Source organism: Sceloporus occidentalis, unplaced genomic scaffold, assembly GCF_023333645.1.
Source record: "Sceloporus occidentalis isolate IW3139 unplaced genomic scaffold, rSceOcc1.0.p SCAF_52, whole genome shotgun sequence".
In the NCBI taxonomy this organism is placed as follows: Eukaryota; Metazoa; Chordata; class Lepidosauria; order Squamata; family Phrynosomatidae; genus Sceloporus; species Sceloporus occidentalis.
Window position 1 is genome coordinate 5,636,507 of NW_028317032.1, and position 15,840 is coordinate 5,652,346.

At 40.9% G+C, this 15,840-nt stretch overlaps 1 protein-coding gene across 1 annotated transcript in view; it reads left to right on the forward strand.

Annotated features, from left to right (window-relative positions):
* LOC149288374 (membrane-bound glycerophospholipid O-acyltransferase 2-like) overlaps positions 1 to 15,840 on the forward strand; it is a 64,272-nt gene that overhangs the window by 18,421 nt on the left and 30,011 nt on the right. Inside the window, exons 2-3 of the mRNA XM_089491902.1 lie at positions 5,131 to 5,276; positions 7,378 to 7,455. Coding sequence (XP_089348028.1) covers positions 5,131 to 5,276; positions 7,378 to 7,455 — 224 coding nt within the window. The remainder of the gene's footprint in view (positions 1 to 5,130; positions 5,277 to 7,377; positions 7,456 to 15,840) is intronic.

The window sequence follows — 15,840 nt, forward strand, 5'->3', positions numbered from 1 at the left end:
ATAACTATAAAAACAAATAAGAAGCACAAAAGCGTAAGTTGGTATTGACTTTGGGGCTAGAGAACATGAGATCGCTGTCACAATCTTGGTGATAGGAACTGGCAAAGCTCCATTTGGAAGTAGCCAGTGTCTCGGAAGTATACTCTGTGCTGGGGTATATTAGCACAATATGAATGGGTGAGACAGATCACAAGAAGTCCAAATCTGGGCAGATACAACAGACAAGATTTGAAGGCAACAGAGTAGTTAGAAGGAAACCATCAACAGATCTACAGTGGTTCTATGCTTCTGGAGCTCTCTGGAGTCTCGAGATACATGATTGATCCTGCTGAGCTGAACATTTCTGAAGACTTACTTCAAAGGAACCACCATACTTTGTCATAATTAATATCTTAACATAGAAACAAAGAAGTTGATGGCTGAACCATTTGTCCCAACTAGAGAGCTCGTTTTTTTCCTGCTTAAGAAACCTCAAACCTTAGTAGGTCCTTGGTCTCGTCTTACATTGAGAATAACCAAATGCTTACCCCATCTCTGTTTAAATCTTCTCCCACTGTGTTAAACTCTACCACCACTGCTAGAAGGCCAATTTTATTTACCACCCTCTCAATAAACTAAAACTTTCTTACATTACATCTAAACCTCTGACCCTCTCGCTGTATATGTATGTGTACCACATCTTGAATACTCTCACAGAGAAATACGTGAACCCAAGTATTGGAGCAAATTAATTAATGAAACATATGTCTATGCTCCATGAGCACCTTTGCCCTTCACACCCTCTTTCATCAGTCTCTTGTAGGAAATTTCTGTCCGCACACAAGCCGATACTTGTTTAGACATGAGAAACACCATTTCTAAATTTGCATCGGATGGTTGCAAATTTCGGTTTAATCACAGATCCTGATTAATTATACTAATTAACGCTAATGTATTCAATAAATTAATGGTTACTCTGCTATTGGCCTAGATTATGCGGGTCTTTTGCTTTATGAGATGGGCCCCCAGAGCTGTAGCTCGCTCCTTTTGTCCAACCCCAGTATATTTTTACAGAGGTTATTTTGAGGGAAGTAGATAAATAACTAACCAGGACATTCATGTTATCATGTTTTCGTTACATAAAATTCATAAATATATGTAACTTAGCATGAGTTACTTACATGTGACAAATAAAAACCACAATCATCACAATCATCATACGCAATAAACTTGGGTAGATAAGGTATCGAAGAAAAAAAATACCACCAAAATAAAAATTTACACAAAAAAGAAAGTGCTTTCAGTATTAATATGCATTTATTTAGATTGTATACAAGCTTTAAATAGAAGTGTTTTTCATGGTAATACACGGCTGCCCATACACACACATACACTGCCCATATACACACATATACAAATGCACTGTCCTTATACACACCTACCCAAACACATACATATGCACATACTGTACATATACATTGCACTTACATACACATTGCTCATGCCTACCCATACTGGGCTTACGCATGCGCTTATAGTATCTACCCCCTTTCTCCTCATCATCTACCCTCTTTCTCCCTATCATCTAGCTCCCTTTCTCCTCATTTTCTACCCCCTTTCTCCACTTCATCTACCCCTCCATCATCACTATCCCTTACCTCCCTTTCTCCCCATATTTTATCTTCCTCTTCTTCCTTTCTACTTTCTCCTCCTTTTTTTTTTTTTTTTTGCTCTCCTTCTTTCCTCTTGGGACTCTTGGGACTCGTGGGTCTGCTGCTTCAGACCTCTGTTTTGCCGTTGACTGGGAGTGTATACAGCGATTGATGTTGAGTGCTGGGATATGACATCATATTGCCGGTGCATAGTGATAGGAAGCACGGAAGTTGAGGTCTTCAGGCCTCGCTCTCCCTTAATGTTGGGACGGTTAAGGAGATCCATGATCTCCTGAAACGGTCCTGCAGGCTGCAGCTGGTTACCCTCCCTCGCCTCACCCTTCCTACAGCTCTGAGATGGGCAGCTACTGACAGAAGAAGCCGTAATAATAATAAGTGAACCTTACAAGACGCACATTTGCATTTACACAATTAGTGCCGAAATAGACCAATTACTTAGACGTAATTAATTATTGTCCTTTTATACGTTACTCATAACAATATAATCATTACTGAGAAACCAACTGTTTTCTCATCATTAGCAGATTAAAGGGTTTTAACTTCTGGCCACACGGTGTAAAGCACTTTCATCTGTATTAGTATTTACCAAGTTATTAATGTGAAGAGAGTTGGACACAGACTTTGAGTAATTTGTGTTAATGAGAATACGTGGGAAGCATCAGGGTGAAGGGGCAGATTCTCAGGGGCTTCCTATTCTACCCTGCTGTGATCATATATAAGGCTCCCAACCAGTGCTTTTACTACCATCATGTTATATGGTTGATATTCCTGCTTGAATGCAGGTAACTCCATGAGACATCTGGGTAACACATTTAGCGAGTCAGTATGTAGAATCTTCTCAATGGGCTATTAAAGGATTTATATTTCAATAGTCTCTGGGTCAGCCTTGTGATAGATAGGTCATCTTGAACAAAATGCTTCTGGCACCCCTGCTTTACCAATCACTCCCTGATCGCTCCTATTACCTGTGCTCATGTTGTGTGTATAAAAAGCCTAATAAATTGGTTCCTTGGGAAGAGGCATCATGTCTGCTATCATGAAACTTCTATCTCCCCACATCTTAAGGCTATCCTAAAGCAGCCGTGCCCGTAGGTCTGCCCCAGAGAGGCTGATTACTCCTCTAAAGCGACCCTGCAAGATATGCATCGGAAGGCTTTGCCCGGGGCTTGGAGCTTGAGACATCTTTATATCTTTATATAAGCAGTGCTGCTGTATCAGGGCTCCTCGCTGAGGTTCCAGTTGTTATTCCAGTGACAGATTACGTGATACTTATGTAAAATCATTAGTAGGAATCATCAGCACAATGTAACCGACAACATGCCGGGAAAAGACTTCCAACAAATTACTATATATATATATTACTTGAAAAGTAAGAGCTACAATATTGTATGTCTCCCGTTTTGCGAGGGACAGTCCCGCTTTTGCCACTTTATGCCGCTGCCCTACCGAGCTCTACCTCTTTTGGAGACAGAAGTAGAACTGGCGGGACAACAGGATTCGGGACTTCAACCCCCCCCCCGGTCCGATTCCCCAAGGGTAGAAGTTGGAAGGGCCGAAGTGTTATAAAGTCATTGCGTGAACACTTATATATACATTTTAATTCCCATATCGTATTGCAATTTTTGTTTTAAAAAAAAAAGGTCACCAAAAATATCCGTCTCTCTTTTGAAAGTTAATCATATTAAGTATAAAATAAAGTTCTTCTATGTTTTTACTTTCCACACTGCACATTTATGTCTGAAAATACACCCTCCACCCCATCTTCTCGTATTACACAAGCAAAGCACTTTTACAAGGGTTTAGCAGACTTTGCATAATTTTATGGAAGTTCACATGCAAAGCGATAGAGGTTAGTGAAATAATCCTTAAGTGTCATCCGTACCAGTCACATCCCTTTTATGGTTTATAGCCATATATTTTTTAAAAGAAAAGTCATATTTTAACGACTGTTCCTATATAATCAGATATACAGATTATTCTCTATGAGCGGTTGGGGATATGATGGGATTAAATGTTCTGCGGACAAATTAAAAAGTCTAATTGCAGTAGAAATTATCCGCCTCTTGTTTCTATTTACTATACTGAACATACCTAGGAGCTCTATTGAATGTGATCTTCGGGAATTACAGTTGATTACTGGACGGCAGGTGATGGTTTGCACAAAGTGAGGATCATAGGCTAGTTGGGGGATCTTTCGAACTCCCCTTGACCTGCCAAGGAAGCTGTAAAATCAGTATTCAGACCTCCATGTGTCCATCCTGAGGCGCTCTGCAGCTGAGCGCTGCTAGGTGGCTCTTCAGGTTTGGTGGCAGGTGGTCCGGTCCCAGACATGCCCCCATCAAGGCCAAGAGATGCCCAGGGGTCCAGCGCAGCCCTCCTTGGATGATATCATTCCTGTGATTTTTATGTTTGTGGCTCTGCATGTATCTAGTTTTTAGCGTAAATAGAGGCTTCTGATTTTGAGTGCCAGATTGTGAGTGCCTTTTCTGATGTCAGTGGGGTTGGATCACCCTTGTGAAAGTATTCCTCACCTTAAGCCTACGTAGTAATATTCTGCTCATACTCCAGCATGGCAGTTTTTACAGGGATGCCTGACACGGCGCTCTTCATAGGGAGGTATGGTTGGGAAGGAGAACTGAAACCAAAACGCCGCTAATTACTTAATAGTGTACAAAGTACATTAATAGTGTACAGAGAATGTAAAGCCAAGGATATTTTGGGAACTAAACCGACCTTCTGATCCTACATCAGTAGATATGTAGGGGGATGTCCACCTTTGGTTTATTATAGCACCCTTCCAGCTACCCTTACTTTGTACTTTTCAAATAGATTCATGTAGATTCATGCAACAGCAGTATTTAAAAAATAATGATTTAAGCGATTTGTCTCCGTAATAAATCTTCTTTGTCTCTCCTATCTGATGACATCTCTTGTTCTATTGAGAGTTTAAGTGCAAGAAAAAATTTTGTTCAGACTTTTTAAAATTTCTATTGAAATACATATTTATTTTTTTATAGTAAACGTCAGGTCCTTATGCATTCTACATCATGACTTTTTGCCTCTTTACCTCTTAGTCCCGTTAAATATCATACTAAACCCTTGCGATAGCTTCCTCTTTTATAACCTGTGAATCATTATGCCAAATACCCTGACCCTACTGACCCTATGACGCATTCTATACGTTATACTATAGACAAACATTACATACGTCTGTAGAGCTGTATAATGTATTTACTTCTCTGTGTGTGGGGGGGGTTATTAGCATTAATAAAATAAGACTAGATCCGTCGGACAAACTGGTAAAAGAGATTGAAAGGGTTTGTTTAGGACAAATAGGGATGTCAGCGTGATTTCCAATCTCCCTTACTGTATGAAAGGGGATACATTCACAGTTTGTCCGCTTATTGGGAATTTTAGTAAATGGATGTTAGATGATTGGAGGTGATCTGATCTCAGCTTGTTTTTGTTCTCTTTACAGGTGAATTTTGTAGCGTGCCAACTTTTTGCCTTGCTTGCTGCTATTTGGTTTCGCACCTACCTTCATTCAAGCAAAACTAGCTCCTTAATCAGGCATATAGTTGCAACCCTTCTGGGCCTGTATCTTGCACTCTTTTGCTTTGGATGGTAAGTAATTTGATGGAAAATTCACTTTGGTTCAACTCTGGATACACGTGCCATGTTTCTTTTGGGCCTGGCAGTAAGCTGGCTTCCTATAACATTGATAGGAGCAGAATGTGGATCATAGCGCCATGTGGTAGACAAGACTGGTGACCTTTTAGGCTTTCCTACCGCTGACCCAGTCTTGCCCATTGCCACCCCCCATTCATGATATGGTGCTAGCTTTGCCTTGTGCAAACTAACCCCAGCCCTTCAACCTCAGCCCTGCCTTCAGGCTCCCATATGGGTCCAGAGAGGGAGAGCCTCCAATCAGCCATCCTATGAAGTTTATATGAAACATTTTTGGCTGACCTGATTCCATGGAATGAAGGTGCCGCTGCATTATACCATTTGGATATGTTAAGAGTTATAACACTATCCACTCTCTTTAAAAAAAACAAAACCCTTTTCTTTTCTAGTAAACCTCCAAATCTCATGACTTGGTTTTGCATCTTGCCCTCATAGTCATGCTGAATATCATACTAAACTCTTGCCTAACATCAGAGAAAACTTCCTTTTTTTATAAGAATTATTATGTAGAGGTTTGTCATCTTCTTTACAACTGGTAATTCCCTTCAGTTATAGCTGAATAGTTAGTTTCTCTTTCTTATAGTTTAGTTTTTTTGATTGTAAAAGTGTCAGCATTAGGTCGGTATTAATAGAATGTGATTACAACACAGCGTACATTTCAACCATTGTGAGGCTTATATAGGACTGCAGCTAATTTGCTGTCCCCCCCCCTCCAACCGTCAATCCTTCCGATTTATCAGACGGCTGGTTCCGCGACTCCGTTTTGGAAGAAAGTATCGGAGGATAAAAGGAAACCCACAATGGGGATTGTCATGGAATCAACCAAAGAAAAGAGCCATGACCTCGATTTAAATATGAAAATATGCAATTATCCATCCATTAATCTAAACATCTTAGTCTATATAAACATAATTGCCTTTTATATACCTAAATGTAATTTGATTATTACAATCAATAAAACTACACGAGCAATGGGTTAAAAATCCATTTGGTGGTTTTATAGATGGCTCTGTTGCAAGTCTTGGCCAGATTTTATCATTACAGCATACATGAACTCAGATTTACCCTGCACCATCATTTGTATTGCATTCTAATAGATGTGACCCAATATTTCTTGGTATTATATATATTTTTTCTTTTTTATAAATAGAGCAACAACAGATGTAAAAAGAACACACATTTTTTTACTTAGAGGTATAAAACAAAGTGTGAGAAGGTCCCAGATCGTGGCCTCATGTTACTAAAAAGGTGTCTCTTTACACGGCCAGCGATAAATGTCCACAATAACTCTTAAATTATTGTGTTAGCTGTTACAATGTGCAATAAATAGATGTCGCTAAGCGTAGAATTCTATTGCCAATAAAAGTCCATGGCTGATCTTTTAAGAACCTTCAATAGGAAGGATTAGTAGGATCCCAAACACACATTACTGGGTGTCCAAACTACAAGGCCACAAAAGTTTGAAAAGGAACTTTAGTTTAGTTTTGTAGAGGTGACTTGCGTGGTCCGCTTGGAGACTGTGATCCGGTCCTCTTTGGTCACACACTGCTCCTGTCGTGAGCAATGGGCTTTTTACCTAACCTTTATCCTCACTAGATCCCCTCTACCATTAGTGAATAAAAGTGGGTGATCCTCCCCACCGGGGCAGTGAGAGAAGATCGCTTCACCAGCCTCCAGCTTCACTCGATCCTGTTTTCTAAAAATTCCCATGAGAGGTTAAAGTAACTTTTGGCTTTTATCAACGAGGCCAAAGCGGTTTTGGAAGTTTACCGGCTCTTTAAAAGAGGTTTAGTAAGTGGTGGGTTTCTTTCCCGGGCTCTTATGAGAATGTTACAATGCAACCCATTCACTAGTTAAGTGAATGAATGAGACAATCGCTTGCCAGCTCATCAGCTATTTGTGAATCTCTCACGTTACGTCATCCTACATTTGGCTCTCAGGTACCTGTAGGCTTTTAGAAAAGCTGTATTCTCCTTTATATTAGCTTCCAGAAAACAAGCATCGCCTGAGACTAACACAATGTCCTTTTCTTCTTTAGGTATGCCTTACATTTTATTGTGCAAAGTGGAATCTCTTATTACATCATGATTGCAGCAGGAGTGGAAAATATACACAGGTAAGAATTATTTATGATTTTGGCACAATTTATTTTAAATCAGATCTATGCTACTTAAGCCATATTGGTCTTTTAAAATAGAATACATGGGATGAGGAGGCTGCTGCACTTGGGAGAAGATTGTACGGAGGTTGGAGGAGATTTTAAACTAGGATTCGAGGAGGAGGATAATATAGAACTAAAGGGGTATCTAGTGTAGATTCACGCCCCACTCCCCGTCCACTACCACTCCAACAATGCTGTGTTTCCCGTGAAGTCAGCGGGACCGCCAACCTATTGTTTTTGCCTCCATGTATAAATATATTAAAGAAATGATTTTTGTTCCTCAGAAGTGAGGTAAATAACATCCTCCACCACTGAGACCTATTTTTATTTTGGACCATTCCACTATCTCCGTCCACGTGCGCTTTCCATATTTGAGTAGATATCTGTGTAGATACACTATATAGACAAAAGTATCAGGACACCAAAAGGGACTTTGATGACATCACATTCTAAACACATAGACATTAATATCTAGTTGGTTCCCCCTTTGCAGCTGTAACAGCTTCCACTCTCCTGGGAAGGCTTTCCACAAGATTTTGGGGAGTTTCTGTGGGAATTTTTGCGTTTGTGAGGTCAGACAGGCCTCCGTTCCAGTTGATCGGTGACACGCGGCCCAGCTCCCTGGTCAGTACTGTCAGCTGTAACGGTCCATGACGTGTAAACCCGGTACGTTGGCTGTTCTCCCCCCTCTGCTTCATTAGGCAGCGGGATAAGGCTCGTTGAGGATCACAAACGCCTCATTATTTTACCTCATTAATTTGTAGCTACCTAGAAGTAAACGGCCTTTTCACCCCGTGATTACAGACATTTCATGCAGAAAGGCGATCTAATAATTATTGTACATTTTCATGCGGTGCCCTTGCATTTCTCGTTAATAAGAATTGATTGCTTCTTCATTAAGTATAACGAAATGATTCGGCTGGCACGGAACTGGTTTTCCAATATTGGTTTTCTTTTATTTCATCAAAAGCTTAACAAAAATGATTTTATAGCATTCTTTGTTCAAAGGTACTGGACCTTTCTCATTAGAACGGGGATAAAGAGTAATGTGTAGCGTAGCGGGAGGCCTCTAATCACAAGAGCTTACAATGTCAGGGTAACGTTAACGTCTAAAATAATGTACAGCATTGTTGTCTAAATGACCCTTGTACCCCATTCTACCAAATTACATTATCAACATAATGACGTTTGGCCCAAGTTGTATGTGGCTGTGACAATCCTTTTGTAGAGGAAGCCATCTTGCTTTTTGCTCTGTTTTTTGATCACTCTTGCTTTTATTCTCATACCTGCCAACATTTAGAGTGGCCAGAAGGACTTGTTTATTTAAGGTGTTGCATCTAGAGACAGGGCTCCACCAAGGGTTCACTTTGTGACCTAATTATTGCCAATTACATAACTGAGTAAGGAATGTAAAGGGAGAAGAATATATTTTATCTTTGCTCTTTAAAGTAGCGTAACTAAAGGGGTTGCAGTGGTCGCAACAGCGACGTGGGGCCGGGCCCCGTGTTCCTGTCTCTCCCGGCTCAAAATTGTTTAGAAACCGATCCAGGTCGGAAGGGCCCTTTCTAAACTATTTTGAACCGGCACGGTGAGACAGGAACGTATTGGGTCACGTGGCGTTACGTGTCCCCGGGGTGGAACCGAGGCTGGTCGCACAATGTGTGAGCAACCGGAGAAGAAGCTGTAGGAGCGGTGAGAGGTAAGCGGGGGCCGGAGGTGGGATATGTGTTTGTGTATATATATGTATGTATGAATGGATGTGAGCATGGATGTGTACTTGTGTGTGTGGGCATGGGAGTGTACTTGTGTGAGCAGGGATGTGTAGGTGTTTGTGAGTATGGATGTGTAAGTGGGGTGAGGTGGAGTATGTGTATGAGTATGAGTAAGTGTGTGTAATTTGTGTAGGTGTGTTTACATTTGTTGTATGTTGGAAGATGGAGCAAAGGTCAAAGAAGGCACAGACAAGTTGTTTGGGGGCAAGGATGGCACAGACTAGCTGTGGGGGGGGCAGGGTAATTTTTGTGCCTTTTTTTAGTTACGCCACTGTACATCAATACCCAACAAATATTCTGAGCTTCTAGAAAAGTTGGACATCAAGTGAGGGAGGAGGGACCTAAAGTGGGACAGAAAAATATATGAAATATGTCAAGGAACAAAGACACCCCATTGGTTGTTTTGCTATTTTAAAACCTTTATGCTAGAATTCAACATTCATTTACATTCTGTATCCAAGTCTTAAGATTCGGATACAAAGGTCATGGGGTTTTTTTGTTTATCAGCCCTTTGATAGTTTGTAATAGTTTTCTGACATAAAGTAGACTCGTCATCTATACATTATTTAACAGAAAAGGTATCGACGATGAAGAACCAATAGTTTATGTTGAAAAAGATTATAACTAGCAACGTCAGGATTATTTTTTTTAAATATGTTTAGATATGGTAAGATAGATACAGCGCCCAAATCTCATTCCTCATACAATTACTAGTATAAAGTGTAGTAATTACTGTCTGTGCTAGCATATTAAACAACAGGCTTTAATTACATCTTTTCTAATTGATATTAAATATTTAAACACTGCAAACATTGAAGTCTGCAGCGAATGTTTCTGTCTCATGGTGGGTACCGTGTTAAATTCTTCTTCTATTTTTATGCAGTGGGACAGGCTGGCTTAATAAAGCATTGATGGAGCTCCGGGCCCCCGTAGTACAATAGGGACAGTGTTCCTCCAGTACGCCTGGGCTTTAGAGAGATTCCACCAAAAACTTTGTTGCGTGTTATTGTAGCGCCAAATACATGACAATAAAACCTGCTAATCCTACTGATAGTATTACTGACACACTTGTGCAGATTGTTAATGTAGAAAGACTTGCGTTAACAAGCTGGTAACGCTGAGATACCCCAAGACGTCAGTTATTAAGACTGTTAAATGACTTGTATTTGTCCCCGCAGCATCTTTTTTGGGTTGGGCTCTCCTGATTTTCAAGCAGTGTCCCACTGAGCTGCCCCCCCGTCCCACAGGCTGTGATGATCCTGGAACAATATAACAAGAAATAAGAGGTGGCCAACAGAAACAATTCACAAAGCAGCTCGGGTATTAATAGGGCAAAATTAGTGATAGGATCCTGATAAAATCCCACCAGTTTTGACCGTGAAACTTGCGGACTTTATTCTGAACCCCTGGCATCTATCAGCTTTGGTGAAGTGTATCTATTAAAGTCCCCGTTTGTTGTACCTTCTGTATTGGGTTCTCGTTTCATTCTATAAGGATTATTACACGTGGACATCCTTTTGAAGTGTTCCTACGTAGCTCCTCATTATCACATTATCTCACGAGTGAAACCATCACTATTTAGTTTTTACAGTTTTACCGTACTATTTTATTATTCTCTGTAAGTGCAAAATTCCTTATGTTTTAAGCACATTTTGGTGTTTTATAAGTATTTGGAGTGTCACTTTGTGCAGGATTACTTTTGTAATTTGTGGTGATCCTGGGCAACTGAGGAGACCAGATGATCTGCCCTAACCGGCCCACCGAGCTGTAGAATCCCAATCTGTCTGATAGAAATACAAACTCACCATTATGGGGATTTCTTCAGCCTGGTGGCAACGGTTCAACTTAGAAACCGCTACAAATGTATCACACGAGCGTTGTTTTTGGAAGCGGACTGATCCTCTTTAAATTTGTGTACATTCAGGGTTAGTCAATGTTATCGTCATTTATAATCCTCTATTAAGAAAACCGATTAATATAAATTATTTGTTGTGTTATTTGTTTTATGGTTAAAGATTCCCTTTTAAACACTAAAATGAAAGAAAAAATAGAGGTTAAAGATTTTTGCAGATGAAAAGGGGCATTCTAGAGCTTTGGGTGAAAGAGATCTGAAATGCTCTGATTTAAATCATTATTTCACAGGTTTAATTCATTTTCATCTCCGGTGCTCAGCTAAATTGCTTTTTGATCATCTGTTTCTGGCTGTTAAACTGCTTATATTGCGAATGTAAATTAGAGGACAAAAGTCCAAATATCCAAAATGTCCAAATATTTGCCGATGTGTTGATGCTATTTATAGAAATTGGTTACATAATATTTCTAAAAGTAGAATTTATTTCTTTTTTTGCGTTGTGTTTGGAATTTTGAAGTGCTGTGGATATTTTTTTATTTTAATGCTATCTTTGCAAAGATAGCTAAATATGTAATTAAAGTAGATCTGTCACTTCCCCTGAATCCAGCACTAATAGTTAAGTTATATAGAGAGGAATAGAGGGACGCTGAGAGATAGAAGGTAAGCTTACGGCTGGGAAACAATTAGTAAGGCAGGCCTTGCCACTTTTTGCCCCTGGAGTCAGATATAATAATAAATAATACTAGCGATAAATTATTTTCAGTGCTTCAGTCCAGATACGCCATACGCAATATAGGCGCTTCCCACACCTCGTGGTCAGGCCATATAGTTATGATTAAGTATAACGCCATCGCTAGCAGGCTAATGTACAGATCTTGCTGACTATAAAGAAGTGGTTCTATCATACAGTCCTGTGCCAGGTTACACAAACAACATTAAAGGCTTTCTACGGTTTTTAGACCGGCTGGAATAGAATTTGTGGAAGACCGTCAGTATTGATCAGTCAGCAGGGGCTGACTGCAAGGGGTCAGAAAACATATGGGTAGGAATCGGATCCCAATAAATGCAGATTTATCTTTGATTTCAGTACAGTAAATATAAAAGACACGCATTCCTTCCGAAAACCAGCCAAAATTGCTGCCTTCTTTACGTCGCTCCTTTACGTGTCTATGGACCAGCTGATTATATCGTTCTCTGGCTCTGAAGCTGCTGCACGGTCCTTTATTCGCATTGAGGTTGACCGACCGTTATTAATGTATTGTTGAGCGATGTTGCTACAAGGAAACTGTAAAACTACACCAAAAAAGAACCTTCAAAACAAAAAAAATCAAACAATTTGCTAATTGAAAAATTCTTAAGTGGCGTTCCAAACTACAAGTTAATTAAATGCGAAGTGATGGCTTTTAAGAGGCATACTCGTTTTAAGAGGGGATATGAGTTTCTCTCGAAGAGCAAGATAGCTGATAGTTTAATACGCATCACTTGTGGCAACTAGTGATTTGAAACGGCCTCTTTAATGTTTATCTTCACGGTTTAATGAGATACATTTCAATAAAATGTTTCCGTATCTAACTCCCTCCTGTCATTAGAAGCAACAGGGAGCTAAATTTATTGCCGTTCCATAAAAGAGAGCTTTGATATCCGAGTATTCGGCTCCACCGACACTTTGTTTTCTATTGAAGTTTCTATAGAAGTTTGCAGAGTCCCAGGGGCTTCGGAATAATCACAGGCGATACATACTTTGTCTTTCAGAATCCTCAACAATGGTAACAGGCGCTGAATATATGCCAACCCACCATGCACCAGGCGCTGGGCTACACTACTTCAGACAATAGTATAACTGCGTCTTAAGGGAAACACTAAGGGCAATTTGAGAACAGGAAAATATGTAAGATACATGTGGAAAATATAGACCCGACCCTTTTATCCATCTTCAATACAATTTAAGTTTTATAGTCAATAAAAACTCAATTGGTGAAACGCGTGGGGGTTCGTTGGGTAGCCACATCCTTTGAGGTTTCACTGATGCATTTATAGGACTGTTCTGGGAAATACTACCACCTCATGCATCTGTGATTTATAATGTGGAGCTCATTAAATAATATCTTTTCTAAGCGACACTCAATCCATCTAAGTTTTATGTACAATCTGGTAAAGTGTTCCTGGAGTTATGAAAGTGCTTTGCATAGAAACTAGAGATATAAAACTGCAGTGTCTGCGTCAGGCCCCCAGACCAGCACTCATGCAGCACCGGCGTCCCGTACCTCCGTCCAGGCCCTTGGGATCCACCGCGTGCCAAACCTCCAGAACCATCATAGGGGGCGTGTCAACCCCACTGACCTCAGAGAAAGGGGGCTGGGTCACTGGCATTAGGGGAGAGGCTTCTCCTATTCATCGTCATAGTGTAAACTGGCCCGGGGGAGGTGCTTGCACACCTGAGACCAGCTCACCAATCCAGGAACACTATAAAAGCACGCCTCTCACACTCAACAGTGCTTGATCGTTGTACAAGCTGTGGTGTACTTGCCTTGTGTAATCTCCATTTGTTTTCCCCCCTTGCCTCCCTGCTGTTTATTGTTTCCCCTGGCTTCGACCTTTGGCTCGTTTACTGGATTTCCCTTTCTTCCTGCTGACTGCCCTGAACTCGGATTGCCACCCCATTTCTGCGCGAACTCTGCCGGCCCAGACCTTCCGCTTGTTTACCGTACCGCTTGTACTTAGCCTGTTGACCAGCTGGACTGTCTCGACCATTCTGATTGCCTTATGCTTGCCTGTACTTTTACCTTAGCTACCTGAACACCCCTCCTGCCTCAACTCTCCCGACCAGGACATCTAAAACTGATGCTGGAAGATTTTCTATCCCCTTTTCAGTAAGAAAATAAGTTGCATTTGTCACGATTGTGCTCAAAATAATACCCCAGTATCAATTATTGGAAGGTAAGAGCTACACCAAGGGTCAAGTAACTCCACTGTTAATCCACCCCTGATAGCAAAAAAACAACCTCTGCAGGACAAGGACCCACACTATACACACTAAACACTATACAGTAACACAACCCCCCTGCATTTATTTCTAACCAAGTGGAACTAATAATCCAGCGGGATCAGGCTGTGATATTTAAACTGCTGGATTAGACTCTCACGATGAAGAAGCGGCCTTGCTATCTTTATCCAGTGTCCGGGGTCTTATTGGATTAGGCGCTCTTGGCACAGCAGCTGCCTACCTTGTGCCAAGTCGGGAGGCGCAGTGCCATAATTTACTTGTTTAACTTTATTGCCTCCATTAAGAAATTAAGAAACGCATAATACTCATGTTAAGTGTTTAACCCCTTTTCTTCTATACACGTAACAGGCATGACACCAGCACAGGAGCAATTAATATAAATGTATCAAACTGGTAAAATACTGTTTTGATCGGAATATATCTTTTTCTCCAAAATCATGGCACCCATGGCGTAGAGTTTGCTGTTGGCTACTAGCTTTAGACCTGATTTCTTGCTGCTGTGTATGAATATAATTTTTAGGGTGTTTTCTGTGGCTTCGTTGATATAGGGTCTGTGTGAGACATAGTATGATACTTCTCTATGCTTTTTTTTTAATTTAGATTTTCATATATTTGAACATGAGTTAGCAGGTGTGTGATCATGTGGTTTGGAGAGTGTTTGCTGAAAGAGCTGATTATTAATACAACTTTGTCAAAAAGTTGACAAATTAGAGCCCTTAATAAATCCGCACCCCCTATATATCTACCCTCCTATCCACATACACCCCTAACCGCCCTCTTCGTTCTTCTCATGACCTGCGTCTCTCTTCTACTGCCATTCCCTCTTCTCACTCCTGTATTCAGGATTTTACCCGTACTGAATCCCTTCAATGGAATCCCCTTCCTCGCTCCATCAGACTTTCTTCCTCGTTCACGACTGACCTCGTTCAGAAAACCCACCTTTTTTGAGAAGTGTACAAACCTTCCTCCTAACACTCTCAGCCATCATCCTAATCATGCAATCTGAACAGCATTAACAGATCATCCGGACCCGACCAACGCATCCCCATTCAAGCCGTCGTCTCCTACTGCTTCACCCCCTTCCTCAACCACCGACTAGCTCACAAGAGCAGAGCTCTCTTCTCCTTTTGTAGCAAGTAGTTATTGTGTGACTTTACATTATTCCACTGATTGTAACAGCGCTACGGCATCTGCTGGCGCTATATAAATAAGGGTAATGTAGTGATCCAAAATCTTGGTGTAAGCCGTGTTGGTAAATCCAAGCGCAGAGCATGGACTACATGTCTAAGCTAGGCTTAATTCCTGAAATGTACAAATCCAACTCTCCTCAAACTATAGATCCGGGTCTGGGCTGGCAGGTGTAAGTGCCTCGTGGGCCATGGAGCACATGATGGGCAGCTGGTACGTGCATTTGTCAGTTTGAAGTTCCTGAATCTCCATATATCAGCTGGCTTCATAACAATTGGGGGGAAAAACATTATTTGCTCTGGATGCACAGCCGCCGCTGTAACTGTGTATCCAGACAGCTGATCCAGGGTGTAGCTGCTCCGCTTATGACTTGGCAAACACAGTATGTTATAGCTCAGAGACATCTGATAAGGCTTTTTCACAGGTTGTCCTTTGTATGTGAATGTTTAGGAGCTACAGCATGACTAACCCTGAAATATTTCCGATTCATTGGTTACAAGCAGCTGAAAGCCTAGGACTGATCT